This window comes from Neodiprion pinetum, chromosome 3, assembly GCF_021155775.2.
Source record: "Neodiprion pinetum isolate iyNeoPine1 chromosome 3, iyNeoPine1.2, whole genome shotgun sequence".
NCBI lineage: Eukaryota > Metazoa > Arthropoda > Insecta > Hymenoptera > Diprionidae > Neodiprion > Neodiprion pinetum.
In genome coordinates this window covers 27,695,187-27,717,679 of record NC_060234.1, presented here as the reverse complement: position 1 = coordinate 27,717,679, position 22,493 = coordinate 27,695,187, and the positions used below count along the sequence as shown (strand labels likewise).

General features: G+C 38.7%; 2 protein-coding genes and 2 long non-coding RNA genes across 5 annotated transcripts in view; 2 read left to right on the top strand and 2 right to left on the bottom strand.

Annotated features, from left to right (window-relative positions):
• Positions 1 to 1,980, top strand: part of LOC124214467 (Fanconi anemia group J protein homolog) — a 71,289-nt gene extending 69,309 nt beyond the window's left edge. Inside the window, exons 13-16 of the mRNA XM_046616743.2 lie at positions 14 to 346; positions 473 to 669; positions 777 to 828; positions 908 to 1,980. Of these exons, the coding sequence (XP_046472699.1) occupies positions 14 to 346; positions 473 to 669; positions 777 to 828; positions 908 to 1,027 (702 nt within the window). The 3' untranslated portion in view covers positions 1,028 to 1,980. The remainder of the gene's footprint in view (positions 1 to 13; positions 347 to 472; positions 670 to 776; positions 829 to 907) is intronic.
• LOC124214468 (coiled-coil domain-containing protein 86) lies at positions 1,572 to 2,551 on the bottom strand. Its single transcript, XM_046616744.2, has 3 exons — positions 2,264 to 2,551; positions 1,860 to 2,064; positions 1,572 to 1,743 (listed from the first exon to the last, which is right to left on the bottom strand). Exons 1-3 carry the CDS (start codon positions 2,437 to 2,439, stop codon positions 1,663 to 1,665), a joined length of 462 nt encoding a protein of 153 aa, XP_046472700.1. The 5' UTR covers positions 2,440 to 2,551; the 3' UTR covers positions 1,572 to 1,662.
• Positions 2,552 to 5,462: 2,911 nt separating this feature from the next.
• Positions 5,463 to 8,880, top strand: LOC138190646 (uncharacterized). Its single transcript, XR_011176648.1, has 7 exons — positions 5,463 to 5,639; positions 5,875 to 5,982; positions 6,399 to 6,495; positions 6,923 to 7,036; positions 7,277 to 7,410; positions 8,153 to 8,379; positions 8,621 to 8,880. It is a non-coding gene; the product is annotated as an uncharacterized lncRNA (long non-coding RNA).
• A 9,004-nt stretch (positions 8,881 to 17,884) lies between these two features.
• On the bottom strand, positions 17,885 to 21,343 carry LOC138190639 (uncharacterized). 2 transcript variants are annotated; one of them, XR_011176637.1, is made up of 6 exons: positions 20,783 to 21,343; positions 20,270 to 20,366; positions 19,729 to 19,842; positions 19,355 to 19,488; positions 18,386 to 18,612; positions 17,885 to 18,144 (listed from the first exon to the last, which is right to left on the bottom strand). It is a non-coding gene; the product is annotated as an uncharacterized lncRNA (long non-coding RNA). The 2 variants fall into 2 exon arrangements; XR_011176638.1 differs by lacking the exon at positions 18,386 to 18,612.
• Positions 21,344 to 22,493: the final 1,150 nt, after the last annotated feature.

The window sequence follows — 22,493 nt, the reverse complement described above, 5'->3', positions numbered from 1 at the left end:
AATATGTTTCCAGGATGAATTAGGAAGACTGGTTCTCGATGTTTGCAAGGTTGTGCCTCACGGGATTCTCTGCTTTTTCTCGTCGTACAGTATGATGCAAAAGCAGATAGACAGATGGAAGCTAAATTCTACCTGGGCACGACTGGAAGGTATGAAACACGTCCTCCAGGAGCCGCGAGGTTCCAGTAACCTCGAACCGGTGATGCAGAAATACAGAGAAATCATCAAATCGACATCGGAAGGGCCGCAAGACGGCATTACCGGAGCTCTGTTGCTCGCAGTTTTTAGGGGAAAAGTCGCCGAAGGAATTGATTTCAGCGATAATGAGGCACGCTGTGTCATGGCGGTACGTCTGATGATTTTTTCGTGTGTGCCATTTGAGCGAATGCATTTTACGTATCATTGTTAAACGCCAAAAATCGAACGAAAAACTGTTTGATTCTCAATTCTAAATGGCGATTGAACAACGCAGGTTGGGATACCCTACGCCGTCAGAAAAGATCCGTCGGTAGATACGAAATTCACGTACAATGACATGAATCAGCTGAAAGGTTTGCTCAAGGGTGGCGAGTGGTACGCTGTGCAGGCCTTTAGGGCTTTGAATCAGGCCCTTGGACGTTGTGTCAGACATCGAAACGATTGGGGAGCCGTACTTCTTATTGACCAACGGTAAGCTCGAGCACCGACGGTGCATGTTCATTTTTTTCCCCACCTATCGAACATCTTCAAACACTTGTTAATTCAATTACTGAAATTCTGAAATATTGTGGTTACAGATTTACGGAAAAATCCAGTTACAACTATTTACCGAAATGGGTAAAGACAATGGTAAGCGAACGGCTCTGCTGACTAAATCGATTTTTGTCTTTGCACCGCAATCTATTTATCCTGAATTTTTTACTTTCAGTGGAGAGATTCTGCGCGGTATAATCTCACCTGGGAATTAGAGCAGTTTGTTGCCAGACATGTGGAACGGACAAAAAATGAAAAATCTGATTCTGTTGACCAAAAAGTTTTGGCTCCGTAACACATGCATATAGACTTTAAAAAATCATCGAGTTAAGCCTTAATAACTGTTATTACTTCCGATGACTATGTTATATTCGTCTTATTTTACGAATAAGAAATAGTTTATAATCATTACTCTCTGCAACTCTGCAAAATATTAACAAGCAGTAACGGAAGATCATAACACTTTTCCGCATTTACGATTTTGGTGACTTGTAATTCTACTATTATGCTAATTAATTCTTGTCCGATTCAGGAATTCGATAATTGTACCTTGTGAATCTCAAGAAACTGTAGCCTCCGTCAGGTGCTGCAACTACCAGATAATATTAACTGATGTCAGAAATCACATTCCCAATTTTGGAATACCAGATAAATCCGTCCGTATATACTCGCTTGATCCGCGTATGTGAGATTTCTTTTTGAATATTATTTTTCTTGTATTTTAGAACCTTGTTGCAGGAACATTTTGTTGAAAAATTTAATATTTTGAAGTGTTGGAATAATTTTGTTGCGTTGAGATGTACCGATCGTGTAAATTGAAAGTTGATATACATGTCAAATTGCGTGAAGAAGTCATTTTATAATGAAAATATCAATCGTTTGTACAAGATAAGGTTCTAGTACGTTATTAAATGTTAAGTTAGATATAAATTACATATTCGTTGTATCACGTTTCTCCAATTTCCTTAAGTTTTTTTTCTTCATCTTCTTTATCTTTGATGTATTTTTTATCTGAAATTACAAAATTTCATTTTGTCACTTGACAAAAAATATTCATACTACGCGTATACTGAGAACAAATAAAAATTTCACAAAGAATTATATATGGTCAAATCCAGTGAACTTACAACTTGTACAATTTCACTTTTCTTTCTGTTTTCCTCAGCTCGTTTCAAGTTATCAATCCTTCGTTGTTTTTTAGCCTCTCTTTCTGCATGGCGTCGCGCAATTACCGATCGTGATAATTCTTTGATACGCTTCATGTCATTCCTCAATTTCTGCTTCTTTTCAAAGGAGAGACGAGTACCACGAGTTTTAATTATTGATGAAAATCTAATAAAAATTTGTAAAGAAACAGTTTTGTTTAGTTAACTTTAGTTCGTCAGTAGTTATCAAAGAAACATATTTCACGCTATTCAATCAACATATTTTGTCTACTGAATAGAATAACCGATATTTATTTGAGAAATATTCAGCGGTAAATATGTCACTTGAGAATTGTGTTGAATATAAAAGAGTTGTTATTTTTCACCTGGTTTTTTGTTCCTTCCAAACTCTTCCAGACTTTGGTTTGCCTTTTGGTATAGTGAGCTTCTCCACGTGTTTTTCCAGCTTGTTTACTTTCTTCAATGGATCACTCACATCTGGTTTTGCCTTCTCACCCAATATATCTTCCATACGAATCACGTTTTCTTTGACTTCAGTCATCTTGGTATCAGTTTTCTATAATACCCTATATTTATTCTTTACGATAGCACAACTACTATTTGAGGTTACTACGCGCTGAACAACACCCGCAAATCATGGGTCAGGCATCGAAAGAATGAAGACATGCTGATGAATGCCATGAGCACCCCTGACGGCAAGGGAACGCGTCGGTAATCAAGGTAACTGTAACTAGCATCACTCGTTTACGAATCTGTTACCGACGAGTGACGCGAGCCTCTTCCGGTACATACATCGGGATTTGTCGGAATTCTGACGTCCAACGGACATTTTTGGACAATTTAGAAGTTAGACTTTGAATTCTATGGCAAAATTGTACTGAGACGCACAATCAGTAACTTGGCTCGCCAAATATCGACTACCAAGGTAAGGCCCGAGGAGTCCCTCCCCGGTTTCGCTTATTTTGTGGTATGTTATTAATCGAAATCTAAGAGCCGGGTATTTTTTTTTCTCCCGACAAACGGTTCTAAAGAGGTGAAATCAACCCCCAAAGTCAGGCATCCCAGCGGTAGCTTCGCAGTTTCGCAGGCTTCCAGTTGAGATATTAGAACGAACCTAATTGGAGGATAATTCTCATGGCGAATAATGAAAAATGCATTTTGTCCGATTACGATGGGGTTAAATTGTCAATAATTATGGGGGTTGAAAGTTACGAGTTATTTGTAACTAAAAACCTATTGCTCATATCTGGATGCAATTAATTGCATTTGAAAGAGCAGAAAAAGTAGAGGATACTTGTTTTTGTGTTTTTCGAAGTAATGTCACATGGGGGGTGGAACTACGCTTACGCACATGTAATTAAGTTCCCATCAAATTGATACTATTTTGCTTCAGGTCATCTTATTTATTATTACAAAGCTTTTTCTAAGCAACAATGAAGGAGCTTGTTCGTTGAGATAACATTCGGTTGGATCAATGACAAAAGTCACCCTCCTAAAGGGTATCCCTGGATAGAATGGGCCAAATACCTCTGTCTCGGGATTTTCAAATTATTCGATCACAAATGTTTCTGAGGTCAGAAAAACATGTGCCCAGCGGCTGATAACTCAATAATCCACTCCATCTTCGACGGGACGTGAAAATTGGCATTTTATGCTGTTGATTTTTTATTTCAAGACTTGATTAACGGATCCTTATGAAAAACAATTACGGGTATTTATTGCCAAAAGACCTCTTATGTGAAATAATTTGGACACGAGGGGCCACTCCCAAGATACCAAAAAAATTCGTCAAAGTGATAAATCGGTATATTTCGAGAGCTAATAGGTGTAACAAAAACTTTCTTCTCGTCGTCTGATTGATTCAGGTGTAAATTATTTCCAAGAATTATATTATTTTTCTCTGAATTTTTTTCAATGTATGAGTCATTTTATTTTTTATTCATACTTAATTATCATTTGTAGTGGGATGAGCTTGAGCTCAGTCTAATCCCAGCATGGCAGGGGTGAAGTTTCAATCATGGTTTCATTGTGAATTAATACACATGTATTTAAAAGTAGTAAGTATATATTTGAATCTTTTTTATATGAAGTGATTAAATGCATACGTTTTTGATCAGAGGACGTATTTTTGTGGGTAATGACCATATTTTTTGATGTACTTGGCGAAAGATTTTTGCCGTTTTTGCTAATTATATCAGCGAAACTAATTCGAAAAAATTGCCAGGCGCTCCAATAGAAGGAACGGAAGCGCCTGTGCTCCAGCTCATAGGCCACCGGCATGTCGTCACGTGTAATGAATTGCCTTTTCGGAGTGTGTGAGAGAACGACTCAATTCATGCATGGTTTAAGGAAAGTATAATAACATGTAAGAGGATGAGAGAAGTAAGCGTTCATACATTCAGTGTATATTCAAAAGTTTATTCAGTTTCTGCACACATTTTATCAGAGAATAATTCTTTGAACATTGAATTCTTAGATTCTATTCCGATTTTTGTAGTGACCATTTATTTCAATTCAGTTAATACAACCGCGATTGCTTTGGCCAGCTTCGTCAAATAGCCAGGTACTCGTCATCGGAGAATCTATTGCAGTATTTTTCAAAATTGTGGAAATTCGTAGTAAAAACGGTAAGTGTTCTACCTTCCTTTTTTCGCATGATTTTAGAAGCAAATGATTTTTCGTCTCCAAAATACATTAGTACAACGCTTTCCAGACTGATCGGATTATTGGAAACGTAAAAAAGACGTGAGAAAAAGCAAAACACAAGCATTAGAGAAATGACGCAGAAAATCTTTCGTTTTCCGGCTGTAACTCTTGATCCGTCACTTGCAGCATATTCGGGTTGCAGGTAATCGATTTCTCTCGCTGAATGACCTCGGAACAGTGCACAAAGAATTGATTCCAGCATTTTTTTAAATCGTTGAAATTTCCGTCAGAAGTCTAAGGTGGTTAAGTTGAATTTCTTTCGTGATTTTCAGAGCAAAGAACATTTCGACTCGTTAGCTGAGGCTTAGAATCGAAACGTTGTTTTAGCTGGTCGCAAGTGAAGTATCTGCGTTGGGTGGAGGAGCAGAATTGTTTATCGAAAAGTATTCGGATGGAAAAAAATTCAGAGTAACTGCAATACATAACGGATGCGCTAATTCTGAACGAGATGAAACGGATGCTTCGTATATGAGACAGTATTTAACGCTGCGTAGTGATTTAAAGACCTAGAAAGGTGATAGGGAGAGAGAGAACGACGCTTCTTAACACTTAAAGTGTATTTTAACACACATTTGAAAGATACGTGCGAAATTTTTCATCATCCAACTGTCGCAGAACGGCAGCGTTATTAGCCGACCCGTTTACTGAAGAATATATCTTCAGTCAACGGCTGACCATCGAAGGGCCTGGCCGCTTGAGTCTGGAATCGGCAGGAGAGATAAAGTGTGTATTTCTTGTATGAAGTGTGAAAGCTAAAATCATTATACATCATATCATATCATCATACATCATACATGATACATCGTACATCATACATCGTACATCATACATCATCATACATAGTATTAAAGGTCGAAACCAAAGTTTGGATGTCGGATGTCCAGAAAGTGACGTCACCAATTCAAAATCAGCTAGCCGAATTCCTCAGTCTGGAAACAACCGCGCAGTAGAGCGGACGGATGAGAGTCGCGCTCCGCAAATTTCGAGTACCGGGTTCTCAACCTCCCGGATCCCGCGCTTCGGGTCCGCTACGCGGTGAAACTCGACTTCCAGGATAAGCGCTCCGTGGTTCCTGGTTCATGTTTACAATAAATTATTTCAATTCGTTTTTCGCGCAAGCCCAAATTCAGTAGCTGTCAGTGCGCTAATGAAATTTCTATAACTTTACAATCTTCTCATAATCTTTTCGGTGAAATATATCGATGAAAAAAATTATATTAAACCTCACACAGTATTTTTGATTTGTTCTCATGCTGAGAATATTTATTAGCATTCGAGGTATAACTCGAGGTGGTTGGCGGTGGTCGTTGGGGGTGGTTAGGGGTGGTTGCGGGTAATCTCTATGATTCAGGAGGAGGGGGACGAGGATTTGTGCTCGGTGAGTGAAACACTTTTATAATATTTCATGGCAATTGTGATTATATTTTATCTAAAATATTTCAAACTTGTCATGCTTACATTAAATTATTTCAATTCATTTTTCGCGCCAGCACAAATTCAGTAGCAATGAATAAGCTCATACAATTTATTATATTATTAATTAATTAATTAATATTCTTATAATATTTAATGGCAATTGTAATTATGTTGTATTTAAAATTTTTCAAACTTGTTATGCTTACAATAAATTATTTCAATTCGTTTTTCGCGTAAGCACAAATTCAGAAGCTATGAATAAGTTTATACAATTTACTCTATTATTAATTAATTAATTAATCAATTACTCAATTATATTAATCCTTACACGATATTTTCGATGTGTTCTTATACTGAAAATATTTATTACTATTCAAGGTATAACCTGAGGTGGTTATCGGTGGTTGTTCGAGGTGGTTGAAGGTGGTCGGAGGTGGACGAGGAGGAGGACAAGGAGGACGAGGATTTGTGCTCGGTGAGTAAAACACTCTTATAATATTTCATGGCAATTGTAATTATATTTTATCTAAAATATTTCAAACTAGTCATGCTTACATTAAATTATTTCAATTCATTTTTCGCGCCAGCACAAATTCAGTAGCAATGAATAAGCTCATACAATTTATTATATTATTAATTAATTAATTAATATTCTTATAATATTTCATGGCGCTTGTTATTATATTTTATCTTGAATTTTCCAACTTGTCACGTTTACAATAAATTATTTCAATTCATTTTTCACGCAAGCCCAAATTCAGTAGCTATCCATGCGCTAATGAAATTCCAATAATTTTTTATAATTTTCTCATGAACTTCTTGGTAAAATGTGACGATCAAAAACTTATACTAATCCTTACACAAGATTCCTGATGAGTACTAATACTTGAAATATTTATTAGTATTCGAGGTATAACGGGCGGTGGTTAGCGATGGTCGTTGAAGGTGGTTGGGGGTGGTTGCGGGTGATCGAGGTGGACGAGGAGGAGGAGGAGGAGGACGAGAACTTCTGCACAGTGAGTGTAACAGTTTTATAAAATTTAATAGCAGTTGTAATTACATTGTATCTAAAATTTTTCGAACTTGTCATGTTTACAATAAATGATTTCAATTTATTTTTCGCGCAAGCATAAATTCAATAGCTATAAATACGCTGATAGAATTTATTATTTTATTAATTCGTTAATTATTTATATAAATCCACACACAATATTTTTGATGTGTTCTTATACTAAGAATATTCATTACTATTCAAGGTATAACCGGAGACGGTTATCGGTGGTTGTTGGAGGTGGTTGGCGGTGGTTGGAGGTGTTCGGACGTAAACGAGAAGAAGAACGAGGGAGACGAGGAGAACAAGGTGGACGAGGAGGACGAGGATTTGTGCACTGTGAGTATAACACTATAAAGTATTGAATAAAGTAGGAGTAGGAGTAGAAGTAGGAATAGGATCAGGAGTAGGAGTAGAATTAGGAGTAGGATCAGGAATAGGAGTAGGATCAAGAGTGGGAGTAGGAGTAGAATCAGGAGTAGGAGTAGAAGTAGGAGAAGGAGTCTAGCCTACCCTACCCTACCCCCCACCCTACCCTACCCTTCCCGCCCCTACCCACCTCCTATACTCCTACTTCTACTCCTACTCCTATTTCTACTTCAATCTTACTCCTACTTCTACTACAACCTTACTCCAACTCCTGATCCTACTCCTATTCCTACTCTCACTCTTGAACCTACTCCTGATCTCACTCCTATTCCTACTGCTAATTCTGGATATTAATGTTACGGAATATATAGATTGCGTATCGAATTGAATCCCATATCAAAACGAACAATTCTTTTATTGTCATATTATAGCCGATTATAGTGGATTATCTAGTATGTTTCCTAGAAAATTATAAAATTTATAATTTGCATCACATGTCAATCATAAATGAATCATATATGTCAGTGTCGAACATGGACCGCATATACTGACATTTATACTTTTTGGTCTCTGCATCATTATTACATCTGATCTACTTTTATTCATGATCTATGTATGCATCATTCTTCTCTCGGGTACCTATACTTTAATTGAATCACTGTTTTGCTACGAATTTTGAAAGATATTTATTCTCATTATCAATTTCTTGGAGGCCGACAAGTCGGTGAGTACACTCAGGCCAAGTACTGGCTTGGACTTACCATTGCGAAGACTGTGTTACTCAGAAGTTGAATGCAGCCAGCATCATGTCGAAATCGGAAACTCTCTGATGTTCTGCAATAACTTCTCAACTCTACCGTTGGAATACCTCACAGAGCAGTTTTCGGTTGTCACGTTAAAGCCCATGAGGGCGACTGTGTTTATATTCTTCATCCAATGGTGAGGCTAACCCCTTTGTATTTTTGGCGAAAATTTCCGCGATTTTGAAAAGTGCCGGAATAAATTCTTTCATGCACTATTCCGTCGTGATTTTGCGAGAGAAATCGATTGAGCGCAGTCCCAATACGCTGCGATCAACGCATCGAAAGTTACAGCCAAAAAACAAAACCTGTGATTATATGAATCCTTACGTAATGTTTTCGATGTGTTCTTATACTGAAAATATTTATTGCTATTCCAGGTACAACCCGATGTGGTTATCGGTGGTTGTTCGAGGTGGTTGGCAATTGTTGGAGGTGGTCGGAGGTGGACGAGGAGGAGGACGAACGGAACTGAGTCTCAAAGCCCTGTTGACATAAAAGCAGCTATTCGATAGAAATTATAGTTTATAGTTTACACAGCCCATTGCATGATATTTCATTATAAATACGTATGTTTCAATGTATTTAGGAATAATTTATCAAATATACAGAGGTCATGTGCAAATAATAAATGAATTGATTCGACCGCAGTTTGATGTATTCATTAGAGCCTTAACAATAAATTTAATCTTTGTTACTTCTTTTATTTTATTATGGATAATCAAAAAAATTTCCGACTATTCGTGCTGTGGAAGCATGGGGATTAAACCAAATGTAGCAAAAGTTTAGAAACAGTGTATGTAGAGTACGGGTATTTTTCTAATAATGCAAATAGAATAGAATACCACGCCTTGCGAATTAGCTTTCCAGACAGAGATGAATGACGAATTTTAAGGACTGCATTATCGTTGTTGAATACTCTATGCCTCATGGAAAAAGAAAATCTGTAACGATAAAATTGATGCACCGGATCATCGTCGACTTTAACTTTTGAAATGTCCTACCATTTCGAACACCTCCTACCTCCCCCTGCCACCTCCGACCGTCAATGGCCACTTTCGACCACCCCCTATCACCTTCTGCCAGCGCCGACCACCTCCTACCATTTCCGAACACCTCCAACCATCCTATTTGCCTATATTACTAGATTAGCTATGATATGAAAAGAGAGGAATGATTCATTTCGAAATGGGATTCTATTCGACGCGCGCTCGATGTATTCCATAACATGAGTATTCATAATTATTCCAACAACTTTTCATTTGCTCTCTCGATCTTGAATTTTCATAGGCATAGAATCGAAACGTTGTTTTAGCTGGTCGCAAGTGAAGTATCTGCGTTGGGTGGAGGAGCAGAATTGTTTATCGAAAAGTATTCGGATGGAAAAAAATTCAGAGTAACTGCAATACATAACGGATGCGCTAATTCTGAACGAGATGAAATGGATGCTTCGTATATGAAACAGTATTTAACGCTGCGTAGTGATTTAAAGACCTAGAAAGGTGATAGGGAGAGAAAGAACGACGCTTCTTAACACTTAAAGTGTATTTTAACACACATTTGAAAGATACGTGCGAAATTTTTCATCATCCAACTGTCGCAGAACGGCAGCGTTATTAGCCGACCCGTTTACTGAAGAATATATCTTCAGTCAACGGCTGACCATCGAAGGGCCTGGCCGCTTGAGTCTGGAATCGGCAGGAGAGATAAAGTGTGTATTTCTTGTATGAAGTGTGAAAGCTAAAATCATTATACATCATATCATATCATCATACATCATACATCGTACATCATACATCGTACATCATACATCGTACATCATACATCATCATACATAGTATTAAAGGTCGAAACCAAAGTTTGGATGTCGGATGTCCAGAAAGTAACGTCACCAATTCAAAATCAGCTAGCCGAATTCCTCAGTCTGGGAACAACCGCGCAGTAGAGCGGACGGATTAGAGTTGCGCTCCGCAAATTTCGAGTACCGGGTTCTCAACCTCCCGGATCCCGCGCTTCGGGTCCGCTACGTATTTCGAGTACCGGGTTCTCAACCTTCCGGATCCCGCGCTTCGGGTCCGCTACGCGGTGAAACTCGACTTCCAGGATAAGCGCTCCGTGGTTCCTGGTTCATGTTTACAATAAATTATTTCAATTCGTTTTTCGCGCGAGCCCAAATTCAGTAGCTGTCAGTCCGCTAATAAAATATCTCGACTTCCAGGATAACTCCGTGGTTCCTGGTTCATGTTTACAATAAATAATTTCAATTCGTTTTTCGCGCGAGCCCAAATTCAGTAGCTGTCAGTCCGCTAATAAAATATCTCGACTTCCAGGATAAGCGCTCCGTGGTTCCTGGTTCATGTTTACAATAAATTATTTCAATTCGTTTTTCGCGCGAGCCCAAATTCAGTAGCTGTCAGTCCGCTAATAAAATATCTCGACTTCCAGGATAAGCGCTCCGTGGTTCCTGGTTCATGTTTACAATAAATTATTTCAATTCGTTTTTCGCGCGAGCCCAAATTCAGTAGCTGTCAGTCCGCTAATAAAATATCTCGACTTCCAGGATAAGCGCTCCGTGGTTCCTGGTTCATGTTTACAATAAATTATTTCAATTCGTTTTTCGCGCGAGCCCAAATTCAGTAGCTGTCAGTCCGCTAATAAAATATCTCGACTTCCAGGATAAGCGCTCCGTGGTTCCTGGTTCATGTTTACAATAAATTATTTCAATTCGTTTTTCGCGCGAGCCCAAATTCAGTAGCTGTCAGTCCGCTAATAAAATATCTCGACTTCCAGGATAAGCGCTCCGTGGTTCCTGGTTCATGTTTACAATAAATTATTTCAATTCGTTTTTCGCGCGAGCCCAAATTCAGTAGCTGTCAGTCCGCTAATAAAATATCTCGACTTCCAGGATAACTCCGTGGTTCCTGATTCATGTTTACAATAAATTATTTCAATTCGTTTTTCGCGCGAGCCCAAATTCAGTAGCTGTCAGTCCGCTAATAAAATATCTCGACTTCCAGGATAAGCGCTCCGTGGTTCCTGGTTCATGTTTACAATAAATTATTTCAATTCGTTTTTCGCGCGAGCCCAAATTCAGTAGCTGTCAATCCGCTAATAAAATATCTCGACTTCCAGGATAAGCGCTCCGTGGTTCCTGGTTCATGTTTACAATAAATTATTTCAATTCGTTTTTCGCGCGAGCCCAAATTCAGTAGCTGTCAGTCCGCTAATAAAATATCTCGACTTCCAGGATAACTCCGTGGTTCCTGGTTCATGTTTACAATAAATTATTTCAATTCGTTTTTCGCGCGAGCCCAAATTCAGTAGCTGTCAGTCCGCTAATAAAATATCTCGACTTCCAGGATAACTCCGTGGTTCCTGGTTCATGTTTACAATAAATTATTTCAATTCGGTTTTCGCGCAAGCCCAAATTCAGTAGCTGTCAGTGCGCTAATGAAATTTCTATAACTTTACAATCTTCTCATAATCTTTTCGGTGAAATACATCGATGAAAAAAATTATATTAAACCTCACACAGTATTTTTGATTTGTTCTCATGCTGAGAATATTTATTAGCATTCGAGGTATAACTCGAGGTGGTTGGCGGTGGTCGTTGGGGGTGGTTAGGGGTGGTTGCGGGTAATCGCGGTGATTCAGGAGGAGAGGGACGAGGATTTGTGCTCGGTGAGTAAAACACTTTTATAATATTTGCTGGCAATTGTAATTATATTTTGTCCAAAATATTTCAAACTAGTCATGTTTACATTAAATTATTTCAATTCATTTTTCGAGCAAGCACATGTTCAGTAGCTATGAATAACCTTACACAATTTATCATGTTATTAATTAATAAATTAATCAATTACTCAATTACTCAAGTATATTAATCCTTACACAATATTTTCGATGTGTTCTTATACTGAAAATATTTATTACTATTCAAGGTATAACCTGAGGTGGTTGAAGGTGGTCGGAGGTGGACGAGGAGGAGGACGAGGAGGACGAGGATTTGTGCTGGGTGAGTAAAACACTTTTATAATATTTGATGGCAATTGTAATTATATTTCATCTGAAATATTACAAACTTGTCAAGTTTACAATAAATTATTTCAATTCACTTTTCGTGCAAGCACATATTCAGTAGCTATGAATAATCTTATACAATTCATTATATTAATAATTAATTAATTAATATTCTTATAATATTTGATGGCAATTGTAATTATATTTCATCTGAAATATTACAAACTTGTCACGTTTAGAATAAATTATTTCAATTCATTTTTCGTGCAAGCACATATTCAGTAGCTATGAATAATCTTATACAATTGATTATATTATTAATTTATTAATTAATATTCTTATAATATTTGATGGCAATTCTAATTATATTTCATCTGAAATATTACAAACTTGTCACGTTTACAATAAATTATTTCAATTCATTTTTCGTGCAAGCACATATTCAGTAGCTATGAATAATCTTGTACAATTCATTATATTATTAATTAATTGATTAATTACATTAATCCTTACACAATATTTTTGATGTGTTCCTATACTAAAAATATTCATTACTATTCCAGGTATTACCCAGGGTGGTCGGAGGTGGACGAGGAGGAGGACGAGCTGGACGAGGAGGAGGACCAGGAGGACGAGGAGGAGGCGGGGTGGGTCGCGGGAGAGGACCTCTCCTCTCCTCAGAGGAGAGGAGGAGGCGGGGTGGGTCGTGGGAGAGGACCTCTCCTCTCCTCAGAGGCGGGGAGGGGGAGGGGCTGGGAAGGGGGAGGGGAGGGGGAGGGGAGGGGAGGAGGAGGGGGGGAGGAGGAGGGGGGAGGAGGAGGGGGGGTGGGGGAGGGGTGGGGGAGGGGGAGGGGGGCGAGGGGGAGGGGGAGGGAGTGCGGGAGGGAGGGAGGGAGGGAGGGAGGGAGGGTGGGAGGGAGGGCGGGAGGGCGGGCGGGAGGGAGGGAGGGAGGACGGATGTCGGTGCGAGTTAATAGAGCAGAATACCCCCCCGCCCGCCCGCCCGCCCTCCCTCCCGCCCTCCCTCCCTCCCTCCCGCCCTCCCTCCCGCCCTCCCTCCCCCCTCCCCCCTCCCCCACCCCCCCTCCTCCTCCCCCCTCCTCCTCCCCCTCCTCCTCCCCTCCCCTCCCCCTCCCCTCCCCCTTCCCAGCCCCTCCCCCTCCCCGCCTCTGAGGAGAGGAGAGGTCCTCTCCCACGACCCACCCCGCCTCCTCCTCTCCTCTGAGGAGAGGAGAGGTCCTCTCCCGCGACCCACCCCGCCTCCTCCTCGTCCTCCTGGTCCTCCTCCTCGTCCAGCTCGTCCTCCTCCTCGTCCACCTCCGACCACCCCGGGTAATACCTGGAATAGTAATGAATATTTTTAGTATAGGAACACATCAAAAATATTGTGTAAGGATTAATGTAATTAATCAATTAATTAATAATATAATGAATTGTACAAGATTATTCATAGCTACTGAATATGTGCTTGCACGAAAAATGAATTGAAATAATTTATTGTAAACGTGACAAGCTTGTAATATTTCAGATGAAATATAATTAGAATTGCCATCAAATATTATAAGAATATTAATTAATAAATTAATAATATAATCAATTGTATAAGATTATTCATAGCTACTGAATATGTGCTTGCACGAAAAATGAATTGAAATAATTTATTCTAAACGTGACAAGTTTGTAATATTTCAGATGAAATATAATTACAATTGCCATCAAATATTATAAGAATATTAATTAATTAATTATTAATATAATGAATTGTATAAGATTATTCATAGCTACTGAATATGTGCTTGCACGAAAAGTGAATTGAAATAATTTATTGTAAACTTGACAAGTTTGTAATATTTCAGATGAAATATAATTACAATTGCCATCAAATATTATAAAAGTGTTTTACTCACCCAGCACAAATCCTCGTCCTCCTCGTCCTCCTCCTCGTCCACCTCCGACCACCTTCAACCACCTCAGGTTATACCTTGAATAGTAATAAATATTTTCAGTATAAGAACACATCGAAAATATTGTGTAAGGATTAATATACTTGAGTAATTGAGTAATTGATTAATTTATTAATTAATAACATGATAAATTGTGTAAGGTTATTCATAGCTACTGAACATGTGCTTGCTCGAAAAATGAATTGAAATAATTTAATGTAAACATGACTAGTTTGAAATATTTTGGACAAAATATAATTACAATTGCCAGCAAATATTATAAAAGTGTTTTACTCACCGAGCACAAATCCTCGTCCCTCTCCTCCTGAATCACCGCGATTACCCGCAACCACCCCTAACCACCCCCAACGACCACCGCCAACCACCTCGAGTTATACCTCGAATGCTAATAAATATTCTCAGCATGAGAACAAATCAAAAATACTGTGTGAGGTTTAATATAATTTTTTTCATCGATGTATTTCACCGAAAAGATTATGAGAAGATTGTAAAGTTATAGAAATTTCATTAGCGCACTGACAGCTACTGAATTTGGGCTTGCGCGAAAACCGAATTGAAATAATTTATTGTAAACATGAACCAGGAACCACGGAGTTATCCTGGAAGTCGAGATATTTTATTAGCGGACTGACAGCTACTGAATTTGGGCTCGCGCGAAAAACGAATTGAAATAATTTATTGTAAACATGAACCAGGAACCACGGAGTTATCCTGGAAGTCGAGATATTTTATTAGCGGACTGACAGCTACTGAATTTGGGCTCGCGCGAAAAACGAATTGAAATAATTTATTGTAAACATGAACCAGGAACCACGGAGCGCTTATCCTGGAAGTCGAGATATTTTATTAGCGGATTGACAGCTACTGAATTTGGGCTCGCGCGAAAAACGAATTGAAATAATTTATTGTAAACATGAACCAGGAACCACGGAGCGCTTATCCTGGAAGTCGAGATATTTTATTAGCGGACTGACAGCTACTGAATTTGGGCTCGCGCGAAAAACGAATTGAAATAATTTATTGTAAACATGAACCAGAAACCACGGAGTTATCCTGGAAGTCGAGATATTTTATTAACGGACTGACAGCTACTGAATTTGGGCTCGCGCGAAAAACGAATTGAAATAATTTATTGTAAACATGAACCAGAAACCACGGAGTTATCCTGGAAGTCGAGATATTTTATTAGCGGACTGACAGCTACTGAATTTGGGCTCGCGCGAAAAACGAATTGAAATAATTTATTGTAAACATGAACCAGGAACCACGGAGCGCTTATCCTGGAAGTCGAGATATTTTATTAGCGGATTGACAGCTACTGAATTTGGGCTCGCGCGAAAAACGAATTGAAATAATTTATTGTAAACATGAACCAGGAACCACGGAGCGCTTATCCTGGAAGTCGAGATATTTTATTAGCGGACTGACAGCTACTGAATTTGGGCTCGCGCGAAAAACGAATTGAAATAATTTATTGTAAACATGAACCAGGAACCACGGAGTTATCCTGGAAGTCGAGATATTTTATTAGCGGACTGACAGCTACTGAATTTGGGCTCGCGCGAAAAACGAATTGAAATAATTTATTGTAAACATGAACCAGGAACCACGGAGCGCTTATCCTGGAAGTCGAGATATTTTATTAGCGGACTGACAGCTACTGAATTTGGGCTCGCGCGAAAAACGAATTGAAATAATTTATTGTAAACATGAACCAGGAACCACGGAGCGCTTATCCTGGAAGTCGAGATATTTTATTAGCGGACTGACAGCTACTGAATTTGGGCTCGCGCGAAAAACGAATTGAAATAATTTATTGTAAACATGAACCAGGAACCACGGAGCGCTTATCCTGGAAGTCGAGATATTTTATTAGCGGACTGACAGCTACTGAATTTGGGCTCGCGCGAAAAACGAATTGAAATAATTTATTGTAAACATGAACCAGGAACCACGGAGCGCTTATCCTGGAAGTCGAGATATTTTATTAGCGGACTGACAGCTACTGAATTTGGGCTCGCGCGAAAAACGAATTGAAATAATTTATTGTAAAAATGAACCAGGAACCACGGAGCGCTTATCCTGGAAGTCGAGATATTTTATTAGCGGACTGACAGCTACTGAATTTGGGCTCGCGCGAAAAACGAATTGAAATAATTTATTGTAAACATGAACCAGGAACCACGGAGCGCTTATCCTGGAAGTCGAGTTTCACCGCGTAGCGGACCCGAAGCGCGGGATCCGGAAGGTTGAGAACCCGGTACTCGAAATACGTAGCGGACCCGAAGCGCGGGATCCGGGAGGTTGAGAACCCGGTACTCGAAATTTGCGGAGCGCAACTCTAATCCGTCCGCTCTACTGCGCGGTTGTTCCCAGACTGAGGAATTCGGCTAGCTGATTTTGAATTGGTGACGTTACTTTCTGGACATCCGACATCCAAACTTTGGTTTCGACCTTTAATACTATGTATGATGATGTATGATGTACGATGTATGATGTACGATGTATGATGTACGATGTATGATGTATGATGATATGATATGATGTATAATGATTTTAGCTTTCACACTTCATACAAGAAATACACACTTTATCTCTCCTGCCGATTCCAGACTCAAGCGGCCAGGCCCTTCGATGGTCAGCCGTTGACTGAAGATATATTCTTCAGTAAACGGGTCGGCTAATAACGCTGCCGTTCTGCGACAGTTGGATGATGAAAAATTTCGCACGTATCTTTCAAATGTGTGTTAAAATACACTTTAAGTGTTAAGAAGCGTCGTTCTTTCTCTCCCTATCACCTTTCTAGGTCTTTAAATCACTACGCAGCGTTAAATACTGTTTCATATACGAAGCATCCATTTCATCTCGTTCAGAATTAGCGCATCCGTTATGTATTGCAGTTACTCTGAATTTTTTTCCATCCGAATACTTTTCGATAAACAATTCTGCTCCTCCACCCAACGCAGATACTTCACTTGCGACCAGCTAAAACAACGTTTCGATTCTATGCCTATGAAAATTCAAGATCGAGAGAGCAAATGAAAAGTTGTTGGAATAATTATGAATACTCATGTTATGGAATACATCGAGCGCGCGTCGAATAGAATCCCATTTCGAAATGAATCATTCCTCTCTTTTCATATCATAGCTAATCTAGTAATATAGGCAAATAGGATGGTTGGAGGTGTTCGGAAATGGTAGGAGGTGGTCGGCGCTGGCAGAAGGTGATAGGGGGTGGTCGAAAGTGGCCATTGACGGTCGGAGGTGGCAGGGGGAGGTAGGAGGTGTTCGAAATGGTAGGACATTTCAAAAGTTAAAGTCGACGATGATCCGGTGCATCAATTTTATCGTTACAGATTTTCTTTTTCCATGAGGCATAGAGTATTCAACAACGATAATGCAGTCCTTAAAATTCGTCATTCATCTCTGTCTGGAAAGCTAATTCGCAAGGCGTGGTATTCTATTCTATTTGCATTATTAGAAAAATACCCGTACTCTACATACACTGTTTCTAAACTTTTGCTACATTTGGTTTAATCCCCATGCTTCCACAGCACGAATAGTCGGAAATTTTTTTGATTATCCATAATAAAATAAAAGAAGTAACAAAGATTAAATTTATTGTTAAGGCTCTAATGAATACATCAAACTGCGGTCGAATCAATTCATTTATTATTTGCACATGACCTCTGTATATTTGATAAATTATTCCTAAATACATTGAAACATACGTATTTATAATGAAATATCATGCAATGGGCTGTGTAAACTATAAACTATAATTTCTATCGAATAGCTGCTTTTATGTCAACAGGGCTTTGAGACTCAGTTCCGTTCGTCCTCCTCCTCGTCCACCTCCGACCACCTCCAACAATTGCCAACCACCTCGAACAACCACCGATAACCACATCGGGTTGTACCTGGAATAGCAATAAATATTTTCAGTATAAGAACACATCGAAAACATTACGTAAGGATTCATATAATCACAGGTTTTGTTTTTTGGCTGTAACTTTCGATGCGTTGATCGCAGCGTATTGGGACTGCGCTCAATCGATTTCTCTCGCAAAATCACGACGGAATAGTGCATGAAAGAATTTATTCCGGCACTTTTCAAAATCGCGGAAATTTTCGCCAAAAATACAAAGGGGTTAGCCTCACCATTGGATGAAGAATATAAACACAGTCGCCCTCATGGGCTTTAACGTGACAACCGAAAACTGCTCTGTGAGGTATTCCAACGGTAGAGTTGAGAAGTTATTGCAGAACATCAGAGAGTTTCCGATTTCGACATGATGCTGGCTGCATTCAACTTCTGAGTAACACAGTCTTCGCAATGGTAAGTCCAAGCCAGTACTTGGCCTGAGTGTACTCACCGACTTGTCGGCCTCCAAGAAATTGATAATGAGAATAAATATCTTTCAAAATTCGTAGCAAAACAGTGATTCAATTAAAGTATAGGTACCCGAGAGAAGAATGATGCATACATAGATCATGAATAAAAGTAGATCAGATGTAATAATGATGCAGAGACCAAAAAGTATAAATGTCAGTATATGCGGTCCATGTTCGACACTGACATATATGATTCATTTATGATTGACATGTGATGCAAATTATAAATTTTATAATTTTCTAGGAAACATACTAGATAATCCACTATAATCGGCTATAATATGACAATAAAAGAATTGTTCGTTTTGATATGGGATTCAATTCGATACGCAATCTATATATTCCGTAACATTAATATCCAGAATTAGCAGTAGGAATAGGAGTGAGATCAGGAGTAGGTTCAAGAGTGAGAGTAGGAATAGGAGTAGGATCAGGAGTTGGAGTAAGGTTGTAGTAGAAGTAGGAGTAAGATTGAAGTAGAAATAGGAGTAGGAGTAGAAGTAGGAGTATAGGAGGTGGGTAGGGGCGGGAAGGGTAGGGTAGGGTGGGGGGTAGGGTAGGGTAGGCTAGACTCCTTCTCCTACTTCTACTCCTACTCCTGATTCTACTCCTACTCCCACTCTTGATCCTACTCCTATTCCTGATCCTACTCCTAATTCTACTCCTACTCCTGATCCTATTCCTACTTCTACTCCTACTCCTACTTTATTCAATACTTTATAGTGTTATACTCACAGTGCACAAATCCTCGTCCTCCTCGTCCACCTTGTTCTCCTCGTCTCCCTCGTTCTTCTTCTCGTTTACGTCCGAACACCTCCAACCACCGCCAACCACCTCCAACAACCACCGATAACCGTCTCCGGTTATACCTTGAATAGTAATGAATATTCTTAGTATAAGAACACATCAAAAATATTGTGTGTGGATTTATATAAATAATTAACGAATTAATAAAATAATAAATTCTATCAGCGTATTTATAGCTATTGAATTTATGCTTGCGCGAAAAATAAATTGAAATCATTTATTGTAAACATGACAAGTTCGAAAAATTTTAGATACAATGTAATTACAACTGCTATTAAATTTTATAAAACTGTTACACTCACTGTGCAGAAGTTCTCGTCCTCCTCCTCCTCCTCCTCGTCCACCTCGATCACCCGCAACCACCCCCAACCACCTTCAACGACCATCGCTAACCACCGCCCGTTATACCTCGAATACTAATAAATATTTCAAGTATTAGTACTCATCAGGAATCTTGTGTAAGGATTAGTATAAGTTTTTGATCGTCACATTTTACCAAGAAGTTCATGAGAAAATTATAAAAAATTATTGGAATTTCATTAGCGCATGGATAGCTACTGAATTTGGGCTTGCGTGAAAAATGAATTGAAATAATTTATTGTAAACGTGACAAGTTGGAAAATTCAAGATAAAATATAATAACAAGCGCCATGAAATATTATAAGAATATTAATTAATTAATTAATAATATAATAAATTGTATGAGCTTATTCATTGCTACTGAATTTGTGCTGGCGCGAAAAATGAATTGAAATAATTTAATGTAAGCATGACTAGTTTGAAATATTTTAGATAAAATATAATTACAATTGCCATGAAATATTATAAGAGTGTTTTACTCACCGAGCACAAATCCTCGTCCTCCTTGTCCTCCTCCTCGTCCACCTCCGACCACCTTCAACCACCTCGAACAACCACCGATAACCACCTCAGGTTATACCTTGAATAGTAATAAATATTTTCAGTATAAGAACACATCGAAAATATCGTGTAAGGATTAATATAATTGAGTAATTGATTAATTAATTAATTAATAATAGAGTAAATTGTATAAACTTATTCATAGCTTCTGAATTTGTGCTTACGCGAAAAACGAATTGAAATAATTTATTGTAAGCATAACAAGTTTGAAAAATTTTAAATACAACATAATTACAATTGCCATTAAATATTATAAGAATATTAATTAATTAATTAATAATATAATAAATTGTATGAGCTTATTCATTGCTACTGAATTTGTGCTGGCGCGAAAAATGAATTGAAATAATTTAATGTAAGCATGACAAGTTTGAAATATTTTAGATAAAATATAATCACAATTGCCATGAAATATTATAAAAGTGTTTCACTCACCGAGCACAAATCCTCGTCCCCCTCCTCCTGAATCATAGAGATTACCCGCAACCACCCCTAACCACCCCCAACGACCACCGCCAACCACCTCGAGTTATACCTCGAATGCTAATAAATATTCTCAGCATGAGAACAAATCAAAAATACTGTGTGAGGTTTAATATAATTTTTTTCATCGATATATTTCACCGAAAAGATTATGAGAAGATTGTAAAGTTATAGAAATTTCATTAGCGCACTGACAGCTACTGAATTTGGGCTTGCGCGAAAAACGAATTGAAATAATTTATTGTAAACATGAACCAGGAACCACGGAGCGCTTATCCTGGAAGTCGAGTTTCACCGCGTAGCGGACCCGAAGCGCGGGATCCGGGAGGTTGAGAACCCGGTACTCGAAATTTGCGGAGCGCGACTCTCATCCGTCCGCTCTACTGCGCGGTTGTTTCCAGACTGAGGAATTCGGTTAGCTGATTTCCGTCTATATAGATCGATGACGTCGAGAGAAAAAAAATTTTGCGTCACGTCACTTTCTGAACATCTGAACATCCAAACATCCGAACATTCAAACTTTGGTTTCGAACAGTAATACTATGTACGGTGTATGATGTATGATGTATAATGATTTCAGTTCTCACATTCCAGACAAGAAATACGCACTTTATCATTCCTGCCGATTGCAGACTGAAGCGGTTTGGCCCTTCGCCCGTCAGGCGTGGACTAAAGATTCATTCTTCAGTTAACGGGTCAGCTAATAACGCTGCCGTTCTGCGACAGTTGGATGATAAAAATGTTTGCTCGTACATTTCAAAGGTGTGTTAAAATACACTGGAAGTTTGAAGAAGGTTCGTTCTTTTATCCCTTTATCAAAAAAAAAAATCGCCGACAATCACCGTTTTAGGTCTTTAAATCGGGACACTACGTTAAATACTGTCTCATATACGGAGAATTATTACATCTCCATAAAAATTTTCCCATCCGTGATGTATTGCAGTTACTCTGAATTTACTTTCGTACGAACACTTTTCGAAAAACAATTCCGCTTCTATACCCAACGTAGATACTTCACTTGCGACTAGCTGAATCAACGTTTCGATTCTATGCCTATGAAAATTCAAGATCGAGAGAGCAAATGAAAACTTGCTGGAATAATTATGATCATTAACGTTATGGAATACATCGAGCGCGTGTCGAATGGAATCCCATTTCGATATAAATAATCTTTCTATTTTCATATTACAGCCGTATTATTGTAGATAATCTAGTTTGTTTCCCGGAAAATCATAAAATTCCTAGTGTGCATCACGTATTAATCGTAAATGGATTCAACATTCCATCACGTTATTCACCAGTTCAGGTAATCAAAATACGTTTCCTAAACTAAGCGCGAGTACATGTTGACATGTATCGCATCCTCGACGCTCTCTGCGCCGATATATCAGGTACATTCTACATGTTTCATACGTTTTCTTTATACCATACAATTGTTCTCTATTTTCGTCAATCGCTTGCGCGGTTTGTTCTTTTTTTCCTTCTCTTATAGTAAGACAAAATAATATCAACAGTCAATTAGGTAGAGCATCCGCATGCGTGAGTCAGAGGGATTTTTTAACCATTTGCTGTGGATTTAATAAATGCCCGACAATCCCGGAATGCATTTTCGCGGACAACACATCTGGCGTGCACACGCGGTGAAAATGCAGGCAGTCAATCA

Excerpts from the sequence above, each read along its gene's own strand:
- LOC124214468 (XM_046616744.2), bottom strand. The coding sequence starts at position 2,439 with ATGACTGAAGTCAAAGAAAACGTGATTCGTATGGAAGATATATTGGGT. Across the intron at positions 2,065-2,263 it reads TGGAAGGAACAAAAAACCAG|ATTTTCATCAATAATTAAAA; the intron begins GTGAAAAATAAC and ends AATTTTTATTAG. Across the intron at positions 1,744-1,859 it reads AAAGTGAAATTGTACAAGTT|ATAAAAAATACATCAAAGAT; the intron begins GTAAGTTCACTG and ends TTGTAATTTCAG.